Source organism: Scleropages formosus, unplaced genomic scaffold, assembly GCF_900964775.1.
Source record: "Scleropages formosus unplaced genomic scaffold, fSclFor1.1, whole genome shotgun sequence".
NCBI classification, from domain to species: domain Eukaryota; kingdom Metazoa; phylum Chordata; class Actinopteri; order Osteoglossiformes; family Osteoglossidae; genus Scleropages; species Scleropages formosus.
In genome coordinates this window covers 23226-45749 of record NW_021641053.1, presented here as the reverse complement: position 1 = coordinate 45749, position 22524 = coordinate 23226, and the positions used below count along the sequence as shown (strand labels likewise).

The 22524-nt window shown below is 51.2% G+C and overlaps 1 protein-coding gene across 1 annotated transcript; it reads left to right on the top strand.

Moving 5' to 3' along the window:
- Positions 1 to 10224: 10224 nt before the first annotated feature.
- On the top strand, positions 10225 to 20060 carry LOC114909804 (inhibin beta A chain-like). Its single transcript, XM_029249612.1, has 2 exons — positions 10225 to 11158; positions 19204 to 20060. The coding sequence occupies exons 1-2, from the start codon at positions 10741 to 10743 to the stop codon at positions 19986 to 19988; spliced, it is 1203 nt and encodes a 400-aa protein (XP_029105445.1). The 5' UTR covers positions 10225 to 10740; the 3' UTR covers positions 19989 to 20060.
- The last annotated feature ends 2464 nt before the right edge of the window (positions 20061 to 22524 follow it).

Below are 22524 nucleotides of genomic sequence, written 5' to 3'. Positions count from 1 at the left end.
TCACTGACGCTCTTTTCCAAGGTGACTAACAGTATGAGGTTTGCGCTCTAAGCTACTTACAGTGATTCACCCATTTTTACAGCTGTGCCATTTTAGTTCTGGGTAAGTACCATGATAGGGGTTCTAGAGCAGGAGTGGGATTCGAACCCGGGTTCTTCAAGTGCACGGCAACGGCTCGAACTCGTACGCTGGCCATGACTGGATGTTTGACCTTTTACCTTCTTAGTGAGAATCGTTTCTTCGCAGGTCCGTTGTTGCGGAGCCGACACGTCCAAAGTGTGCGGTAGCGGCGAGATTCAGTGCCAACGGTCAACCTCGAAGCGAACCGCGGTCAGGAAGGGAGAGGGGGGGCAGCGCAGGGGGTGCGGCCTGGTGGATCTCCAGAAACACTTCCTCCGTTCGGCCCGACCGGGCCTCCAAGGGAAAACCTGAAGGTGGAAACGTTGGATTAGCAAGAGAGCCTCACACTTCGCTCCAGTCTCCCAGTGCGCTCTAAATTACGGAAACCAGAAGGACCAGAGGACCATCAGTGCCTCACACACACACACGCGTGCCAGTGCAGTTTGAAATATTGGCTTTTCGCCCTCTCCCCATGTTAACGGCCTTAATTCTTGGCCACTCCGGTCCATCCTGAGCTCCTATTTCCAGTGTTCCCCCCCCCCCCGTCTCCAGTTGGCAAACGGCTCCGTTTCCTCCAGGACGTCGGGGACCGGGATCTGTTTGAAAGGGGCAATAAACCGCCTCGCGCTGGTTACTCGAGCCCCAGCTACACTTTCCGCTCTTTAGCAACGAGTTCCAGGTTAGGCTGCGGTTGACGTTCGGTCATCTCTGCCTTTTGTCCCATGAGGGAGGAAAAAAAGGGAAGTGGTTTTCGGTTCCGGAAACAGTAGGAAGGGAAGCAGAGATGAGAGCTAATGGTGCAACAGTAGGTTTCCCTTCCATTAAAGCTGTTCGCACCGATGATGTGAAACACACCGCGGTCTCCTCTCGGGGGGGGGCACACCTTTCTGAGTTCCGAGTGTGTGCGTGCGTGTGCTGCGGGGGGGAGTGAGCCCGGGTCCTCGCACCTCGGGAAAGACGGGGTTTTGACGCAGACGCAGCTGGGAATTTATTGGGACTTCAAACAACAAAATTCACGACTAATACGTGACAGGGGGCTGTAAAAGAGGCAATATCACAACTCGTGATTAATTTCCGATCCGCGTCTCTCGTTTTATTGGGCTGCTTGCGTGGACCGGGTCAGGAACTCGCTCCAGGTATTTGCGTGGTTCCGTTCGGCGTCGGCGTTTCCTCCCATCCAGCTGGGCGGTGGCGAGGGTGCGAGGCTCGCATCGCGGGCCCCGCATCTTCCTTCTTAGAGGCCGTGGAGTTGCCCAAAACGAAAAGCTTTCGTACAGAAGCGAAAAACACGCAGATGGAAATGTGTGTGTGGGGGTGCGTGTGTGTGTGTGTGTGTGTGCTGTTTCCACCAGACGAAACGTTACAAGCACTGTAAACATCGTTCAGAATTTCCACGTCTTTCCCTGCCTGAGCGTTTCATTTAATTTTAGCTCATTTTCAACGAGGGCGGTTTAAATTAAAACAAAAAGATATAAATGTCCGTCTAGACGAGTAACAGCATTTTCCGAGGCCTTAATGGGAACGAAGCAGCCGCCCGGCCTACGGGATGAACTTTTTACCGCCTCGGTAAATAACAAATGACTGGAGTCTAGAAGGCAGCGAGAGCCTCCGACTCCTCGAATCGACGCCGGACCTTGTAATTACTTCGCCGTCTCTCCCGGCACTTCCGTTAAAATTTGCGGCCCTTTTTACGCTTTACCGGACCGCTCTGGTACCACGGTCCTCGACTTGTAGCCGCGGTGCATAGTGACTACGCCATCTGCTGGCGCGTGGCTGTCGATCGGTGCGCTTTGTAGCCGCAGGGGACGAGGGATGAGGGATGAGGGAAGAGCGCACCTGGACAGACTGTGCACCTGGACAGTGTGCCGTAGTACGAGCTTCGGGGGGTTCGAGTCACCGGGGCGAGGAAGCCCCAGAGGCGTCGTCGTCTGTTTTTCAGGCTCTTCTGGTCACCCCGCTCCCCACCCCCCGGCACGTGGTGAGGCGTTCCCGAAGCAGGCAGCCCTACCTCGCCCCTGACAGGTGGGAGGGGGGGGTGCAGCGCAGCGCCGCGCCGGCGATGTTAGCGTACGCAAGGGCCGGTGCGTCGGCTCACTGCGGTGCGTCACGGCAGCGGCGCGTAGGCATTACATAACATCACTTTGGCTCGCAAAAAAACGCGGATAAAGACAGCTTGCTTTGGGGAAAAAAAAAAGAAAAAACCTACACCTCAGCGCAGAATTGTGAATCAGCTTGGGGGAGAGATGAAGAAGAAGGACGTAAGAGTGCGAACGTGCGCGGTCTGCGGCGTAGTCGAAAATAGGAGGCCGAGCTCACGCTGTACGGCGGAATAATAATAACGATAGAGGTAATAATAACGGTAATGACAGGAGCCGGGCTGCGCGGATTGAACGGAGAACGTCCCCGGGCGGCGATTGGCGGGTGATGTCACGCTGCTGACGGAGAGGCGGGCGAGAGGCCCGCGGCACGTGGCGGAGGGTCGGGGGGGGGCGGTGGAGGGGGGGCGTGACTCACCCGGCGAACGGTGACGGCGCTGCGGAGAGCGAAGGATACGGAGCTAAAGGGATCCCGCCCACCCGGCGCTCGCAGCCTCCTCGGGGGCCTCGGGCCGAACGCTGCCGTCTGATTCACTCCCGGCGCGGGGAGAGTCTCCTCGACGCCCCCGCCGGCCGGGACGCGGCGCCGCCCACGGAGAGGGAGGAAGTCAGACACGAGCCGTGGATGACAGATCCGACGTGTCAAAACGTTACCGCTTGCCTTCGTGATTTAACGATGACTTTCTTCTTCTTGCCCTCTCTGCGAGGTTTTCTCGTCCCCTTTCCGCGCGACGTTCGCCCGTCGCTTTTCTCTGCTTTCGCTCCGCTTTGAGGGCCCGCGGCGCTCGGCTTGATGTTTCCCCCTCGACCCCCGCGCGTGCGGAGCTGGGGCAGCAGGTGGCGTAGCGGTTAGAGGTGCCACCTCTCGATGGGGGGGGAGGGTCACCGCTTCAAATCCCACCGCCTGTTGTCATATCCCTGACTAAGACACCTACCCTGGTTTGCTCCAGTAAAAATTACCCAGCTCTAACAGGTAAATCAGGTGAGGAAATGTCGCACAGCACGGTAGCACAGTGAGTAGCGCTGCTGTTTTACAGCGCCTGGGTGCTGTGAGAGTATATGGGTTCAATCCCCACTCAGTCTGCGTGGAGTCTGGATGTTCTCCTTCTGTCTGCGTGGGTTTCCTCCGGGTGCTCTGGTTTCCTCCCACACTCCAAACGCATGCTGTTCAGGGTCCCCCACAGTGTGTGAGTGACAGAGAGAGAGAGAGTGTGTGTGTTCCACTGTTGTATGGATGAGTGACCCAGTGTAAAGTAGCAGTGTAAGTACCGCGGTGAATAAGGTGTGTGGGCTGATAACACTACACAGAGTTCATCGGAAGTTGCTTTGGAAAAAAGTTTGTGCTAAATAAACAAATGTAAATTGGTCTAACTGGTTTGACACTAAGTTGCTTTACAGAAAAGCTAAATGAATAAACATAAATTGCATTGGGGAGGATGCAAATGCGGCAAGTCATGAGAGCAGTACTGCGCGTGTGTGTGTGCGTGTGTGTGCTGGGCTGCGTCCGCTCTGCGTGGCTCACGAACTGACAGTCGTGATCAAGTCTAAATTAACATCTCACATCATCGGTCCGCTGACTCCCCCCAAGGCACTTAACAGTTACACACAGGTGTCCGTCAACAACTGGCGATCGCAGTTAGTCACTCCCGTCATGCTCGGAGCAGGGCGCTCTGGTTTCACGCAGGAATCGCTTCAAGGCAATTAATTCCATCCATGTTCACACTAAACCTCAGACCACTTTTTCATGAAAGATATAACACTGTAAGAACGACTAATTGGTGTCAAATGGATAGAACTGCAGAAATGTACATGGAGTGCTGCTGGAAGCCCTTGTCTCCCTTAGTTCTACCACAGAACGGTTATTCAATATTTCTCATGTGACATAACAGCTGTGTAATGACCAATTCTATATGATGTTTGAAGGAAATCGTGTGTAGTCGAACCACGGTAGTAGTGCAGATGTACAAATAAGTGAAGCTCAAGTTGCATTAACCAGGTATGTAAGTAGAAGCAAGGGGGTGCGGTGGCGCAGTGGGTTGGACCGGGTCCTGCTCTCCGGTAGGTCTGGGGTTCACGTTCTGCTTGGGGTGCCTTGCGATGGACTGGCGTCCCGTCCTGGGTGTGTCCCCTCCGGCCTTACGCCCTGTGCTGCCGGGTTAGGCTCCGGCTCCCCGCGACCCCGTATGGGACAAGCGGTTCGGACTGTGTGTGTGTGTAAGTAGAATCATGTGTACAAATCATAATGATTTATTAATTTTACAAGTTTATTTTAAGATTTAACATTTAGATTTTGCAGGTTCATTTAAATACTTGTATAGGAATAATGACCATCCCTATAGGGTTCACATACTTTCAAGCAGCCCTGTGTATTTTTACCAACATCCCGTATATTTCACACACTGCATTATTTTACCACGAATTCTTGCGGTTGAGGTTCTCTGGGACCTGTTAAGTGGCACAAAGACACTAAATCCAAGGCCACCTGGATTGTCCCAGGACACACTCATCGTTCAGGTAGCCGTGAAACCTAAAACTGTTCACATATGGCGGTTAAAAAAAAATCACCTAAAAAAGTCTGGGGTTTAAAGGGCCCGTCACGTCACAGTCACCCGTCTTTGACAGGTTTGTCTGTCCGGGCACTTCGACCCGGCTTGACCCTGGAAGACCCTCGTAAGCCTGCTGATAGCCAGTCGCAGGAGACCGGAGTGAAACTTGACGCGAAATATTTCAAAGATCACAGTTGGGGATGCAAAACTTCCATCTCGCCCGACGCTCCCTGACCCGCATTCTGCGGCATCGACCCTTCGCCGCGTGAGGTGCGGCGCTTCGGCTGGGAACAACGGACACGCAACATCTGGAACGAGAGTCATGGTGGTCGGCCACGTTAAAGCTGTCCAGCGGCTGTGTTTGGAGTACTCCGTTCACGTTCGACCCCGGGGCGGACGCTTCTTTAGAAGATGACTGGCGATCCTCCGCACTCCTCTCATCCCATCATGGACCGAGCGCTCACGTCCTTTGACTCACCCCAGCGCGGGCTGAGCTTCGCCCCGTCTGGTTCCGCAGCGGTGCGGACTGCTAATACCTTCTGTGTCGTCATCCGTCTGGCCCGGCCTGGGAAAGAACCGCGGTAACGCGGCAGCGGACCCAAGACGGGGAAGGGAGCGGAGCGGCGGACCCGACGACGACGGGCGGAGTCGCGGCAAAGCGCGCGGCTGGTGTGTGTGTGTGTGTGTGTGTGTGTGCGCGCGCGCTGGGCCGACGGGGCAGAGGGGGCAACGAGGAATGCTTCACGCGGACCAAACTTCAAAGGGGAACACGGAGTCCCGGTGCGTCGGCCAGCTGGCCTCCCAGGTCGGCCTGCGGTCGATTACACAAAGCGAACTCCTCCGAGAGTCGCTCTCCCACCCGGAGTCTGGCACACAGCGCCGGATTCCAGGATGCCCGACGCCGGCCCGGGGCTTCCGCCACCGTCCGCGCCGAGGGGAGGCGTTCGGAGACGTCTGGCAGCCCCGGCCCTCGGTGACGGGACGGCGGATTCAGCGCGCGCTCATGCAGGCGCTACACTTATTCCCCTTATTCACTGACCATGATTACGTCTTTACACGCTGACCACACGAATTCATCGCAGATTCACCCAGCGCACGTATTTCCTCCTTCCTGCAACCCGCTGCCCATGTGCGCTCCCTTGCAAATGCTTCGTCTCTTCCGGTGACTTGCAGTTACGCTGTTTTTTTTTTTTTATCTTTTACATGATACATCATAGAAGGTCTTTTCATTCATGCGCTCTGGTCAAAAATAGTACATTACGATTTAATATTTAATATTGCAAGTAAAAAAGTTAAATTAGAAATTAATGTTGGACCCATTTAGTTGGACATTGCCCCTATCTAGAAATGACCACCCTGTCTCAAAATAGCCCCTTGCTTCCTAAAAACGCTAGAAATGTACATTTGCAAGGCTTTATCGTGTGATGATATGTGGGAAAAGTTCCAGTCTAAAGACTCGGGTTCGATCCCTGCTTTCTTGACCACTGTCTTTACCCTGAATTGATGCTGTAAAAATACCCCACTGTAGTAGAGATTGTAAGATATAAGTTAAGCCATTAAGTATTTATAGGGATGAAACAACAAGACTTTTATATTATATTTGCACTACTGACACTGAACAAATAGTTATTTTAAGTTGAGCAAATCGATGAAACGAGTAGACGGAGATATATATTACAGATATACATTTTTGTTTACGAGCGTTCGCCGGTATTCCTCCGAACGCCTCTCCGGAAGCTCAACTCAGACACAGTTGCTATAAATATTCTGCAAAGTTTAAATTATACCTAATAAAATAAACACACGGGAGACAAATTTAAACACATCCGAAAGGTCAACAGAACGGCGTTCTGTTTCGAAATTTCCGCACGCAGAAAAACAGTTTATTATTTGACGTATGGAGGGCAGGAATTACGGTGCGTGGGGGGATGGGGGGGGATTTGTGACATCATTCATCGTCTCCGTCCGAACGGTGATGTAGCTCGGCTTAATGAGAAAAGCTACTCCGTCCGACCGCCTTGCGGCTGGAAAGCTGTTCGGTGGAAGCGGAACCGTGTGACATCAGCCAGCGGACACCGAAGTTTCCCCACATTCGTTTCGAAACGCTAAACCCCGACTTCCTTTTCTTTTCCTCGAGCCGCATTCAGACCGGTTTCATCGATTCCCTCATAAACCGGTCGCGTCCGGATCCCCGGCCCGAGTCCAGCGCCCCGTGCGGAAGATTCCAGACTCCGGGGTCTGTCGCGCCGTCCCTGAAACGCAACGGTTGTCGAAGCCGGAGCGCTCGATGGAGCGAGGAGGAACCCAAACTCCCCCAGCCATCCGTTTCACCCTTATGCGGTGCGTCGGGTCACCGTGGGGGGCCGAGCTCTTTTAGGGGGCCCGGTGCTCCCATTCATGAGTTTGCACTGAGCGCGTGGATCCCAGTCATTCTCCTCCATCCGGTTTGTCCCCCTGGGTTCGTACCCTGAGACGGCCGGCGTGCGGATGACACGCTCTCCACGGGCCGCGACACACACGCTCCATCGGCAAACAGGAACACCTCGGTGTCTACCAGTCTGCTAAGCAGGCATGCGTGTCTCGTGCTTTTACACCTCACCCACGCAAAATCGGCACTTTTTCACTGAAGCGACGGGCTCCAGTACTTTGTACTAATACTTTATATACAATTTGTGCTAATACTTCAACTGCAGGTCGTGAGGAACCAAAATTTAAATCCAGGGCTCGCTGCTTAATATGGCAGTTTCTTTCCATTTCACGCATTTAACCAGTTTCATGAAGAGAAATGGACGTTTTGGGCGGCATGGTGGCGCAGCGGGAATCCAGCCCAGCATGTGTGGAGTTTGTGTGTTCTCCCCATATTTGCATGAGTTTCAGCCCAAAGATGTGTGTTTGAGGTCAACGGGTGACTCCGAATTGCCTCCAAAATGTGTGGTTGTATGCGTGAGGGTGTCCTGTGATGCACCGGTGTCCCGTCCAGGGTGACCCCCCTCCTAGGCCAGTGCCTGGTGATAATGGCATTGGCTCTGGACCTCGGTGACCCCGACAAGGACAAGCAGTTAGTGAAACTGAACGAGAAATAGTGACTTTACCCATTTTGAACTCCACAGTTAATTCCTGCCCCAACCAAACTGGCTGCGTAGTGTTTAAAGCTGCTATCTTTGAACACGAAGGTCGCAGATTCAAATCCCACCTCCAGCTGTGTTACCCAAGATTACTCCAGTAAAATTACCTAGTTTGTCCAAATAATTGCAAGATGCTTTGGCGAAAGGTGTCAGCTAAACGAAGAAACACGGATCAACATCCCACTGTTACAAGGTGTTTGTGGTCAAGCCTGTCTTAACTCCATCTCATAATACACAGCATCTTTTCCACTAAGAGCAGGTTCTGGTGACCTTTTTTTTTTTCTGGGCTCCATTCTACAGAAACAGAATTGGGAAGTACATGTCAGATGTTTTCCCAACCCCTGCGTGGTACAATAGTCACCGTACCCAGGATGTTACACTGTCTACAGTCCATTGCAATTTGGGTAAAGACATCTACAGTCGTTAATTTAGCCGACACTTTCCTCCAAAGCTACTGGGTAATTTTACAGGAGCAATTTAGGGTACTACAGCTGGAGGTGGGATTCAAACCTGCAACCTTTGAGTCCAAAGACAGTAACTACAACTACTAAACTACCTGCTGCACGAGACATCAACCGAGAGGAGACGAGAGATCCCTACATAATTTGATTTTATAAATAAAATCCAAAGGAAGAAAGGGAAAGGGTTAGTAACGCGAGCAGCGAGAAGGAGAGAAGGAACATGTGTGATGTGACCATAAGAGGGAGCAGTTGAGTTGGTTGATGATCATGGTCCTGTGGAGATACGGCGCCGCGCTCATCGCCCCCGACACTAACCAGCATGGAGGTTTTAGAACACTAAGTAACACTAAGAGCAGGACATCAATTTACATTTACCAAAAGGGCAATTGCATTCTTTCCTCTAGAAAAATCCACCGCAGGTTTCTCCACCGGGGGGGGGGGCGAGGGAGAGAGAGACGATGATCTTGGACCGTCCATAAGCGTTCAAAGCCGTTTCGGTTCTCCGGACACGGGTGAGGTTCTCCTGGAGAAGAAATCCTGATTGCGTGAGCCTGTTGACACGTGTGACTGAGGACACGTATGTCTCGGTGTCTGTTTCCTGTCATTCCTCCTCTGAACTTCATACATAAAAACATTGAACTTCGTTCCAGCTTAATTTCTGTTAATCTTTGTAGTGAAGAATAACAATGCAACACATCCAAACCGGTTTTGGAGGCTTTGCCATCTGAATAATGTTAAAATTAGTCCACACATGATACTGAATATGTTCTTTCATTCATTTATTATCAAAAGTTGCTCGTTATGAACGCAGGATTTGGTGCTCAGTATGTTTCGTTATCCATGATGGGATATGATAGGTTTCACCACAGCGAACTGACGGAAATGGTCAATGTATCCTTGATGCTTTTATCCGCACGGAAACCTCGGAAGAACCGCCGGTCGCGTCGGGGCTCAACGGGGCCGGGAATGTAGGGTGGACTTCACCAGCGGATGGTCTCCCACGCAATCCCACGTAGACCTAGAGAAGGTCCTCCGTCGCTGGAAGGCCCTTCGGTCGAGGAAGCCAGAGTGACACGACACGCCTGAAAACGGCCCTGGACGGAGGTGTTTTGCCCGCTGCCCCGAGTCTACAAGCGCACCCTCTCTTTCCTAGCGTTCACGCTCGATTTCTAAGTCCGTCTTCGAGAGGCTGCTTGTGGCGGGCGCTTCCCTCCGGGTGTCGTGACGAATTTCCAAAACCATCTTGCGTGTGAAAGAACAGGAAGTGCCTTTTACTCTTGCTTTCTGTTCATTCTCAGAATGAAGGAAACAGACGATGGCGAAGACATCATACACCATGCATCGCTACGTTACATAGGAAAAACAAAGGAGGAAAGACTTTGGGAAGCTTCCTCGAGGAAATGTGCATTACAGAACAGAGGTGCACATCCACGGTCCACTTGTCAGCACCCTGTCGATCTTGCGCAGGTATACTCGGGTTTTTACCACGTTAACCCACCTGCGTGAGTAAATCGAAAGACGAGGGCTCGCTCAGCGGGTATTCCCTGCTGAACTTAAAATAACACTTTGGACCCTGTGGGCTGGTGCCCACGTTCTATTTCAAACAATAAAAGCTGCGAAGATGAAGGACAACTGAAGGTTTGGCGATGAGCTGGAAAAAACGCGGCGGAAAATTCTTTTGAGCTTAAATAGTCTGACATTAGCATTTGATTATTTGAAAGCGTGCAATGCATCGGGTGACTCGGAGGGAAGGGAAAAAAGAAAAAAGTGGTGTGAGTCAGTCAGTCTCCCCTCTTCTGAGGGAGGGACGAGGAAGGGAGGAGGGACGGAGATATAATTACGGTGAGAGAAAGAGAGCAAGGGAGACGTACGGAGAGCGAGGGAGCGAGCGAGAGAGAGAGAGCGAGAGAGAGGGTGCCGCTAACCCTGCCCACTTCCACAAAACCATTCAAACTCCTGCACAGGGAGCACTGCAAGACTCTCCGGAGCTCGGCACATCCCCAGGGCGCTGCTCGCTCAAACTTTGCGAGGACCAGACAGGAGACCGGCTCTTTGGCCCCTCAGCCCTGCTCAGCCGCACCACGGGGGGCACACCTCCTCCGGCTCCACGTTGCTCCTTCCGCGCCGGGATTACACTTGTCTCTGAAGTTGCCGATTAATTTCAGCCAAACTTTCTGCTCACTCTGCCACTCTCTCCAACGCACACGCGCACACACACGCACACGCACACACACGCGCACACACGCACACACCAGCACACGTTTATTCATTCGAAGTTAGCAGCACATCTGTAGTGGTTTTTTTTTTCCTTCTCTCCCTGGTGGAAGGGAGATCGAGCCGGCGCGTTTCGTTTCGCTCCCTCTTTCGAACCCGCGCTCCTCGCCCGCTCAGGATGTCCACCTCAGCGCTGCTGCCTGGAATGTTGTTGCTCATCTGTGGGATTTTGGCGGGCCGCTGCTCACCCACACCGACGGGTTCCGCGGCGGGCCAGGGGGCGGCCGAGGGGCCGGCGGCTACGGACTGCCCGTCCTGCGCCCTGGCGAGACTGACCAAGGAGGCGGCCCCTGCCGGCCAGACGGACATGGTGGAGGCGGTGAAGAGGCACATCCTCAGCATGCTGCACCTGAACGCACGGCCCAACATCACGCAGCCCGTGCCGCGCGCCGCCCTCCTCAACGCCATCAGGAAGCTACACGTGGGCCGCGTGGGCGAGGACGGCAGCGTGGAGATCGAGGACGAGGGCCAGAGCCGAGCTGAGATGGACGAGCTGGCCGAGCAGACCTCCGAAATCATCACCTTCGCGGAGCCAGGTGAGCGTCCCAGATGCGTCCACGCATCAGAGTGTGTGTGGGCTCCTGCGTGCGTGCGTGTGTATGCGTATTGGCGGGGGGACGAGGGGGGGGGTCCTTTCTATTTATGGTCTGTTTGTGCTTTCACAAAGGAGACTTTGGATCTGTGAAGTAAATTCGCACTTGCTGGCGGGACAAGAACCCCGTTCGACAGGTTTCTTTCTATGAAATCTCCGGTGGAGCTGGCGAGGGAGCGGCGGGGGGGTTACGCACATCTTAATTAAGAGCACCTGCAGATACTGGGAGTTTTAAGAGACCTGTTGACTTAAAAGGGAGAAAAGGGAAGGGCCAGGCAGCTCCCGTTCCCCGCACCCCCCTGTTTTCTTTTTTTTTTAAACTCAGGCATCTGGTTACCTCCTGCTGCTTGAGAGAATCGGACAATAATCTTCTGTAAAAAGCTTCTTGCCTTGGGCTTCGGGCTCGGGTGCCGGAGCCCCGGTTTTTGGCTTTTGTGAACGGTGTCGGGGTGCTGGCGCTGCCGCTCTGCTGCCGAGCAACTCGCCCTTTCAGCCAGTTTGCTGGGGCGTCCTGTCGAAGGGGTCGCGAGGTCGCTCTGCTGCGTGATGCTCTGTCCCAGACAACGCGCACGGAGCAGCGGGACGCAAAACTGAAAGTCAAACAAAGTGTCCGGGTGCATTAACTGGAGTGGAGAAAACGTTCCGATGCGGATCGATTCTTTCCACCGCCCGTATCCTTCATGCACCGATAACTTCTATGCGAGATCCTCTTTAAGCATCTTCACAATTAGGATATGAAAGGAGGGGGACCGGACCTGAGGGAAGGAGAAGGTGATGGACGCGACAATAGCACAGCGCACAGATGGTACAGATGGTCTCTGAGACACACCTGCACCTGATCTTTCTAACCCCCATCTCCTCATCACGGGCACGATCCCGCTCATTAGTCAAGGTCCGACATCCTCCACCCCTCCCAGCCCGACCCTCGGAAACTTGCGTGGTCGGGTTCGGCGAGCTCGTTCCGACAGGCGTCCGAGAGCAGCAGACAGATGAGCGCGGCGACCCTACGGGACGTCTCGATCTCAGGACTTTCCGGATCTCCTTGGCTGAAACCGTTTCGGTCTGCGACAATAGATGCTGGAGGGCTTATCGTCTGCTTTCAGACGTTGCGCCCAGTGTGACTACCGCCGAACACAAGCTCCCTTATCACCATGAACTAACACGTTTAATGCTTTAGGCAAACACGAATTGTACCTTGCCGTTTAAGCGGATTGATTCTTTCAGCCTGGAGCCTTTGACCAGCCAGCCTGGTGTCGGATGCCCCTCTAAGCTGTGTTTAAATCTCCTCTTGTAACATGGATTTGAGGAGCCGGTGGCCCGGCGCCAAGTGTGAACACTGAGCGTTCTGTACAATGGTCTTCGCCCTGCCCTTCGGATCCGCGCTCGCCTTCGCTTTTTGGGACAGAGGAGAGCAACAGGCAGAAGGAACCGTCTGCCACGGTCTGGTGATGCGGGTCGCTAGCCGAGGATAATGACCAGCGACCGCCACAGTCGTGTAATGATGGTATAGCCCCCCGGGAGACCTAAAGTGCCCCCGCGTTCATCCGAGCAGAAGTGAACTTGTTCGCTGCCCTCGGATGCGAGCGAACTCAGAAGTATACGGTCGGGGTCCAGCAGACAGACGAACGGTCCGCGGCAGCATCGCCGTCGACCACAGAACGGAGCCGGTTTCGGCGTTTCTTTCCCATCCGGCTGGCTCTCGCTCAAAGTGCACCAAACCCCTGTGTGTCGAACGATGCTCGAGGCATCTTTTTAAAATAAGAAAAACTTACATCTTCTAATTAACGATTATTACACCTTGCAAAGCAATTCCTTTGCCCCACAAGTTATGCAATTTATATCTCATTTCTCCAGCAGCGCTTTACATGTCCCTGTTGGATTACGGCCAGTTTTATTAATACAGCTTCCGCATTTGCCCTCTTTCGTTTAATTGGCTTTAATGTGTTTCTCGACATCGGCTGGTAAAGTTGTCTAGAATACGCGGCAATGCGGAAGACTGGGGAAGCATGGCTGTAAAGGCTTAAAATGTGACATGCGAAGAACTTCCGACGTCTATTATATTGTGTTTACGTGCATGTGTTTCTTCGTGGAAGTAAGCAGAGAACCACTCAATACTATAAATAGCCTCTGAAGCTCCATGTGAAATAAAGGACCGTCAAAGACTCGTGAAATTAGAGGCGTTAACAGTGAGCTGGTGATGTCGGGTTCGAGCCCATTGCGCTCGTAGGACTATTACCAGCGCATAATTGCTTCATTCAGCCAAATGTGGGCCTCGGTAATTGCTTTGGGCTGTGCGGCGGTGAAGGGGAAGGGCTTCTTGAAAGAGACACTCCTGCTGAGGGGAGGGAGCGCCTAGCGCTGGCCCGGCCGGGAGACGCGGCCAAGTTCCACTCTCATCTGCTCCCGGAGTCTGAATGGGGCTGCCGAGCGAACGCGGGTCTGTTGACGGAGGTCCGGCGTCGCCCTCTCCGGTCTCCCACGGCAGGGTCCCCCGACCCCCGCCATTCACCGACACCTCGCTCCATAGGCCGCTCGTGGCGTTCATTCAGACCAACGCTTTACATGTAAGCTGCTCATTCATAAATCCGCCCTTTTCCCGGAGAGAGGGACAGCGCAGGTGTTCCGTGGATCTTCCGCTGCAAGCCACGCGCAAGGAATGCGGGGTCTCGTCTGATGGCACGCTCACACGCACCCGTACACGCACAAAACAAAATCCCCATCCCACAGACACCCACATACACGCACATGCACGTGCGGCGAACCTTGCAATGACGAGGCTGAGCGAAACGGCGCATTTTCCATTGTATGAGAACTCAATTCTTTATTGAAAGCCGCGATACTCTAGATCAGAATCATGTTTTGCAACACTAAGAGAACCCTTACTTCACAGAGACGGAAGTTGGAAATCTGCTATCTGAAACATTTCCTCCTGTTTGGGGAAGAAAAATGCGCATTACATTGCCACCTCTAAGAGACATAATGAAAAACCAAAGTCACTCTTTTCAAAAAAAATCTGCTCTTAAACACCATTCTTGCACTTTCCCCACATGCCAAAATATTGCACCCTTTGGTACGGTAGGCGGCCCGTCTCCAGAATTCCTCGAATAGCGTCCGCACGGTGCTTGTCTGCATCATGAGCTGAAAGGCCAGACTAAAAAGGCAAAGGAAAACAGAGGCTCTGGAAACCTTGGATTCAGTTCCTTTATCAGCCTTTAACAAAACAGCAGCATTTTTCAGACCACAAGACCGGTGCTAGACATTTCTGATAAATCCAGACCATCACAAATATTTTACCCATTTATTGCACTTTTTTTTCCCCTTGTTTTGGTCAAAAAATATGACCCTGGGGCAGTTTCAGCGGTTACGTGACTTGCCGAGCAGGATAGGCGAATTCGTAAAGTGGATACGATCAATCAATTAATTAATTATTATTAAGGAGCAATAGTACATGCCTAGCGGACGTCTCTGATTTCAACCCAACGTAACCATACGGACCGGGTCTTGAAAGCGTGTTGACCTGTGACTGACCGACGGTCTGCCTCGCCGTATGCTCTGGGCACACGGCTATTGTTATGAATAACGGCTCCGACTGTTGTCGCCCTTCCTGGTCAGCGTTTAACGAATCGGCACATTAGCCGAAGGTAACTCGCCGTACGGCCTCTTCTCGAGAGACGATGCGACACGTGTATATTTTGAAACTTCCCCATGTTTGGTTTTGGGTTACCTCAAAGTAACTTGCTGCTACATTAACAGCACAGTGTCACAACTAAACACTTTGACCTGTAATCATCCCTCCAGAAAGTCCTACCGCTGTTTGTTTACATATGAGTCATTGGGCATTATGGGAAATGGTTAGAAAAGGCTCTCGTGGAGCCTTCTGAGAATGAGCTATGTCGAGAAGGACCCCCCCACTCTTACAATAATTACTGATGGATGGATGGTCCAATGATAAAAGGGGATAGGGGATATTTTCAATAGTTCCTCATCGTGCAGAAAGAGAAACCGCCGTCATGTTTTATTTGAATTACGGGATCATCAGTCTTCCTCCTTTGTGAGGCGCGGGTGAGAGAGCGAGGAGGAGAAGGAGCATAGCTGTGCGAGCGAGAAAGAGCAGGAGAAAGATGGAGGGCCTCTCATAGATCCTAGAAAGGTTAAAAGTGTCAGGAGGCCATAATTCACCTCCCTCCCATTTGGTTTCCTGCGCAGCTTTGGCCCGTGCGCTCTGGTATGACTCTGCGCCGACAGTGCGTCTCTTCCTCTGTCCGGGGCGATAAATCCAGCCCATCGGTGGCTTATCCTTGCCTGGCGGCAGGGCGCAGCGGTTTGTGCGACTGGGCAGGAACGGCTTACGCATACACACGCGCACGTGCTGCGGTCTCGGAGCGAGGGGTTTACGTGACAGGCCACATGGCTGACCTTTGGCACGTTCGCAGTACTTGTATCCCCTCCGCCCCCCCCCCCCCCCCCCCCCCCCCCCCCCCCCAGACGTGGCAGAGCCGCCCTCCGAGAGCCGGGTCACTTACAGTAAGCACTTCAGCAGAAAGTCGAGGACGTTTCCCCATCATCACCTCAGGAACGCTCCTCTTCCCTCCCAGTGTGTGTCAGCGACAGCAACGAAGGACGCTCCCCCCACCCCCCCGCCACGCCACGGGGAAGAGAGCAAAGAGAGATCCGTCCCCAATCCAGCCTAACCGGCCTAATCGAAAATAGATAAAGTCTTGCGCAAATTGACGGTCGCCCTGTGGATTGAAGCAACGACCCTCCGATAAGGAAATCAAACACGGCAGATTTTGCCGTCCCCGAACGGTGCCCAGTTAATGCCTGATCACGTCGCGGGAACACACTTGTTGTAGTTTTTCCCTTTCCTTGCACACGGGTAGCAGGTGAACTTGACCGTGCCGTGCGCTTTACGGCGACAAGGCGATCGCGCCGAACGAAAAGGCGCTTCGCATGAGTCGATTAAAGTCCGCTGATTTCGCTGTGTGCCGGGAGCCAAGAATAGAACTTTGCAAAGATCGTGAGCTCTTACTCCACACAGGCAAGGCCATCTGTGGGTGCCCTGGGTATCCTGCGGAGCATGGCCCGGGGACCACGTGCAAAACACGTCTGAAGGTCAAAGGCAGTGTCGGTGCTGCTGGTTCGGTTTGCAGAAAGCGTCAGAGAATTCCGGCATTCTCTAGTCATCGCAAGGGACCTCCCACGTCCGACTGCGTCAAGCCCTCGGTGGATTAAGAAAAAGCTGAAAAAGAACACCTTTTGTTGCAAGGCTCAGAAGTTGCAATTAACCACATTGTTAACCGAGCATCATTCAGGAGCCCAACCGGCCTTTTGAAACCACTCCGCTCCTTTTGTTGTGAACGGATCTTCGGAGCCGCAGACGCGGAGACCGTGGTCCTCGTGAGCTACTGGACCGCATCTTTGGCCCGAGAAGGGTGTTAACTAACAAAGCGCAATAGTGAGATCCACTTAGAAACAAATAAAACAAGCCCCCATCCTGGTCAACTCCAGTGAGCGAGTCAGGAAAAACTTCATTAAAGAGAAGTGCTTTTTAATGGCCACCTTGAGTCCAATGATTCCAGAACAATTACTTAGGCCTCAATGCTACGGCTCCACGCTAAATGCAAAACCAATTATAGGTACCCCGCACAGCAACGAAAAGGCAGCTGTGCCCACAGGGTTTGCCGGACCGGTGGAAGGGTTTATCGATTAAAGAAAAAGGGAAGAGTTTTTCGGCTGGATGGGAAACGGCGCGGATAGTTTAGTGCACTGTCAGGCTCCCACCCCCCTCTTCTGCATGTCCTCTGAGGCAGGAATGTGTAAATGTTATTTTCCATCTTTGTGTCTGGGGCAGCTGTGCAAACGGTGCTCCGTTGCGGGGGGATTACCGCTCGCCCGCTTTAGCCCTTAGCTCGCGCTGCTCTCTTGCCTCCTGGGCGGTGGGCTCCAGGTAAGGTCCCCGGCTCATGGCCCCCCTCGCTCAGCCCTGGCTTTATACCCAGCTCGGAGATCGCGTCCGTACCTGGCCGCCCGCAAAGTAGGCACTGATTAAACACACAGAGGAGCAGTGTATTCATACTGTCCATTTGCAGCTGTGTTTGGACAGCTTTGTGATGGCTGTTAGTTTACACACAGACTAATGTTATGGTATTGTTATTATTACAGCAGTCAGAAAGGATTAAAATTCATTTCTTATCTCATAAACAGCCCAACAGTAAGAGCGGAGGACTCTTGTGAACGAACTAGCCAGTGTAGGTTGGTCTAGCCGGACCGCACGGCCGTCGAAACACCAAAAGGCTTCGGCCTGGGATCCAGTCGCTGTCACCCCGCCAGGGAGTTGCCAGCACTTCCCCGGCAAATTCATGAATGTTTTCGACCAGGAAGGATGATCAGAAGCCAGGAAAGCTCACGTTATTTGTGTACATTTGACCGATCGCATAAAAATGTCGAGAAGAGCGGAATGGGATGAGGTCCATCGGTTTGAAAACCTCTTTCCCAAGGATGCCGTACTTCTGAAACGGCAGTGTTTTTTTTTTTTTTGTTTTTTTGGACACTTAACAGACACCCCTTTAGTTGTAAGCCAGAGTAACAGCTCTCTGTGTTTATTAGTATAGTCATCTTTTTCATGAATGTGAGCGCAGACTTGCCAAGTTCCAGGCTCTTCCATTGTGCAGAAGTATTCAGCAGGCAGGGTCAAAGGCAACACCACTGTTTGTAGTTGAACTCCCAATTGTGCTGAACTTTAATGAGTTTACTGCACTAATTGGGGAGGGCGAGAGTGACATTTAGGGGCTGGTATGGGTGGATGGGTGGTGGTGGGGGGGGGGCATTTCAATGAGTCGTAACAGCAACTAGGACGCAACGAGATGCGGACCGAGCTGGATTTCGAGAAAGATTGAAGGGCGTCGAAGCGCGGCACTTTGAGAGACAGCCGCTGACTACATTGGTGCCTTCCTAGACCACTCATTACGCTCACTTCTGAGCGGTCTATCTGAAGGCACTCCGCGGCAGGGGTATCATTGCAGCTCCGAAGGACCGATACGGCAGGAGCCGTGGGCGTGGATCGAAGCCAAGTGCAGTTTCCGATTGGAAAAGACCTGTGGTTACCGAAAGCGTTAGCGAGGTTCTTGTCGTAATGTGTTTGCAATGCTTTATATACACTATGACTCTCCGGGTCTGCTCCTCTAGAGACTTTTTTCTAAAGACGAGGGTGTTGATGAAGGGGCCGCAGAAGGAGATGCGACTATAAAAAGTTTCTAGTACACAGACAAGGAGATAAGTGATGGCCGGACTTTCTGGTATATATTTCCTTGTCATTTCTGGCTTGATTTGTTCAGCTGGTTTTCCTCCGCGGAAAGGGAAGTCAGGGACACATGCTGAGGGAACTTTGGAGGCTTTCCGAACTCTGTCAGCATCTGATGCACGAGCAGGTCTGGCTGCTCTGCTTTAGTGAGCTTTTAAGCCCTTTCCGTCAAAAGGTTCACGAGGACAGAGTCCTTCAGCAACATTCACCCTCTGCCAGCAGTCCACAGGGCTGAAACAATATTAATTCACACAAGTTATTTCCTTTATAGGTTTGCCCATCCAGCTTCTAAGGAATGAGGCAATAGAGACACGTCGTTTATAGAAAGACCTGAATGGAATGAGGCTAAGTGTTCTGTTGTTGAATTAAGGCTTGAGATATTGCGACTCCCAAGGACAAAATCCACACGATCTGGAGAAGAGCATTCCTTCGAATAGAAACACATGAGACGTGTACGCAATAACACTCCAGATAATGGGCTCTACACAAGACGGAGATAAACCACGTTTAAGGTTATGCGTTGCTTATGAAAATGTGACTCCTAACTTCGACGATGTTACCAAGGTCTCGCGTGGAGGCCTTTGAGCGAAGCGGCAAGACGAGTGCCGCGGGAAATGTTTGGTCTTCCGCAGAAATGCGACGTTGGTCTCACTCGCTGATCTCCGCTCTTCTTCTGTCCTCTTCTCCAGGAGATTCTCCAGATGTTGTGACTTTCCAGATCTCGAAGGAAGGCAGTGAGCTGTCCCTGGTGGAACAGGCCAACGTATGGCTTTTTCTCAAGTTGGCCAAGACCAACCGCAGCCGCGCCAAGGTAACCATCCGGCTACTGCAGCGGCGCCAAGGCCCGGACGGCCAGTTCCAGGAGCTGCCCGTGTCGGAGAAGGCGGTGGACACACGGCGCAGCGGTTGGCACACGCTCCCTGTGTCAGGCCCCGTGCAGACCCTTCTGGAACGGGGTGACGGAGTGTTGAGCCTCAAGGTGTCCTGTGCGCAGTGTGCCGAGGCAGGCGCCACAATCGTGCTGGCGCAGGCCTCTGAACGTGAGCGCGAGCAGTCGCACCGGCCCTTCCTCATGGTGGTGGTGCGGCAGGCCGGAGACCAGCCGCGGCGGCGCAGCAAGCGGGGTTTGGAGTGCGACGGAAAGATCCGCATCTGCTGCAAAAAGCAGTTCCAGGTCAACTTCAAGGAGATCGGCTGGAACGACTGGATCATCGCCCCGTCCGGCTACCACGCCAACTACTGCGAGGGCGACTGCCCCAGCCACGTGGCCAGCATCACTGGCTCCTCCCTGTCCTTCCATTCCACGGTGATCAACCACTACCGCATGCGTGGCTACAGCTCCTTCAACAACATCAAATCCTGCTGCGTGCCCACGAAGCTGAGGGCCATGTCTATGCTGTACTACAACGAAGAGCAGAAGATCGTGAAGAAAGACATCCAGAACATGATAGTGGAGGAGTGCGGCTGCTCGTAGACAAAAAAAAGAGCGCCAAACACAGACAGTGGCTTCCCCCACGGCACCCTGGGAGCGAGAGGGTGAGGACGACCGTCCACTAGAAAAAACAGACTCGAAGCTTTTTTTGAGACTTGTTGACATAACGCTGATTGTTCAGTTGTTAGCAAATGAGTTTTCTGTAACTCAGAACAGTCTCTGTGGCACTTTCAGATTAAGAGAAAAAAGAAAAAAGAAGATACATAATATATTTTTGTTACAAAAAAAAGACGGTGCGAGAAGGAGAGAGAGTATTTATGTGGCCAAGGTGCAGTGTGACTATCTAGTTGCTCCGCTGCAATAAAAAGAGATGCTGACAAGGTGCCTGAAAAAAAAAAATCTTAACACTATGCAATTTGTCAAGTATTACAGTGTCATTTCTTTTTTGTTTGTTTTTTGTTTTGGTTTTTTTCTTTTTTTTTTTTTTTTTTCGTTAAAAAGGGGAAGTCTTTTTGATACTTTTTTTGGAAGTATGTTACATGTTTTATTGTCGAAAGATACTTGAAAGAAACGAGTTTGACCAGCTGCTGGAGCCAAACACTTCTCTATATAATAACTATTATTATTATTATTATTATTATTATTATTATTATTATTATTATGTTTTTTAGCATCATGTTTTTTTTTTTTCCTAAACGTTCTAAACGTTGACAATTTGCACTATTCAGACATTCTGATGAGCCTACCTGCAGGAGAAACAGGCCTTGGAAGACAGGGGGGCAGGCACCTCAGAATGGACAAATCGACAAAACTTTAGAGCACACAAGTAAAACAAGCGAAGGAGAACCATTAATATTCATTTGAGTAAATGTATACATAGTAGATCTTTAAGCATATTCTTTTAAACCACACCAAAGAGGTTAAGTAAGCATCGCTAATAATTAGTGCTAAGCCATTTCTGTGCAGCGGTGTTCTTCACGGCGATGCCCAGGTTCTGCCAAGCGATGGGCCTCTGGGCTTCATCTCTTAAGCAGCTCATCACCTCCTGTTCCGTTTCTTGTCTCAGATCTCAGTACATTCCCACTCTGCTTTGTTGTTAGAGAACTTCATTCAGAATTGAGAAAAAAAAGCACTTACGACCACCATTGTAATGGTATGAAAAAAAAATAACTGAATGTGCAAAGTTATTACTATAATGTCTAATTAAAAGATGAACAAAAAACTGCACATCTGTATTTAATCATTTAGGAATTTAGAAAAGCAAGTATTGGGAAGAATAGTCAGCCCTGGTCTGATTACAGGTTCCGTATTCTTTCTGTGAGACTGCCGTGTTGTAAAAAGTTTTCCAGCCTTTCACACCAGTGTCGATGTCATATACTAAGCAATTTCACTTTTTACAGAAATCCAACATCATCTGTGGTGATGGCACTCCCAACACAAATCTTGTACAAAAAAGAGAAATTGTACAAAAAAAAAAAACCTAGAAAAAATACAAAAAAAGTATAAACTAAAAAAGAAAAACGTTGTATTTGTTCTGTTTCATTTTTTTTTCTCAAGGCAAAAGAAAAGACACTGAAGAACGTGTTTGAACTGAGACTGAAAAAAAATCTTTATTCTGTATATACAGAGATTCTGATACGTTGCATTGCTTTGTTGTACAAATCAGAGATGTGCTTGTGGCTATGTTTTTTATCTAATTTATTTTACAGTATTTTCGCTTCATCATTAAAGCTAATGAGTTATACACTAAAACATGCTTGATGGATTTCTTGCATAAGCATCTTTATTTTTAAATCTATTTTATATGTATAGACATCCTACCAGTCATTTATTTTAGAATGGACGCTAGAGAATCTGCACTTGCGCCAGCTTATTTGCACACTGTGTTTTACCATAATTCATTTACTTTTCAACAATTCCTTAACATTTATTAACTGTTAGCAACTGCTGGTCTAATGCAGGGTCAAAGTGATTTGGAGCCAATCCTGGAAACACAGGATTCGAAGCAGTGAAAAACCTGGACGGGATGCAAGTCCATCACAGGACAATCTCACACACAAAGGCAATTTATAGTCTCTAACTTACATTTATTTATCAGATGCTTTTCTCCAAAGTGACTTCCAATGAACTTTATGTAGTGTTATGAGCCCACAAACCTTATTCACCATGGTGACTTACACTGCTAGATACACTACTTACACTGGGTCACTCATCCGTACATCAGTGGAACTCACACACTGGGGGGAACCTGAAAAGCATGTCTTTGGACTCTGGGAAGAAACCAGAGCACCCAGAGGAAACCCACGCAGGCACAGGGAGAACATGCAGACTCCACACAGACCAAGCGGAGCTCAAACCCACGTCCTCTCGCACCACCCAGTCACAGTGAGACAGCAGTACTACTTGCTGTGCCACCATGCCACCTGAAAGTTACCGTAGTAGAGAGATACAGCAACAGTCTCTGGAATGACGCTGATGGATATAAAGGCAATAGGGCCAAACCTCTCAATTCACTTGAAACGTATGTCTTTGGGGGGCAACCAGTACCTGGGGGAAATCCACATGAGCAGGGAGAACG

What these genes read in the sequence shown, in the direction of transcription:
- LOC114909804 (XM_029249612.1), top strand. Translation starts at nt 10,741, where the DNA reads ATGTCCACCTCAGCGCTGCTGCCTGGAATGTTGTTGCTCATCTGTGGG. An exon ending in CATCACCTTCGCGGAGCCAG is followed by an intron (nt 11,159 to 19,203) that starts GTGAGCGTCCCA and finishes CCTCTTCTCCAG; the next exon opens with GAGATTCTCCAGATGTTGTG.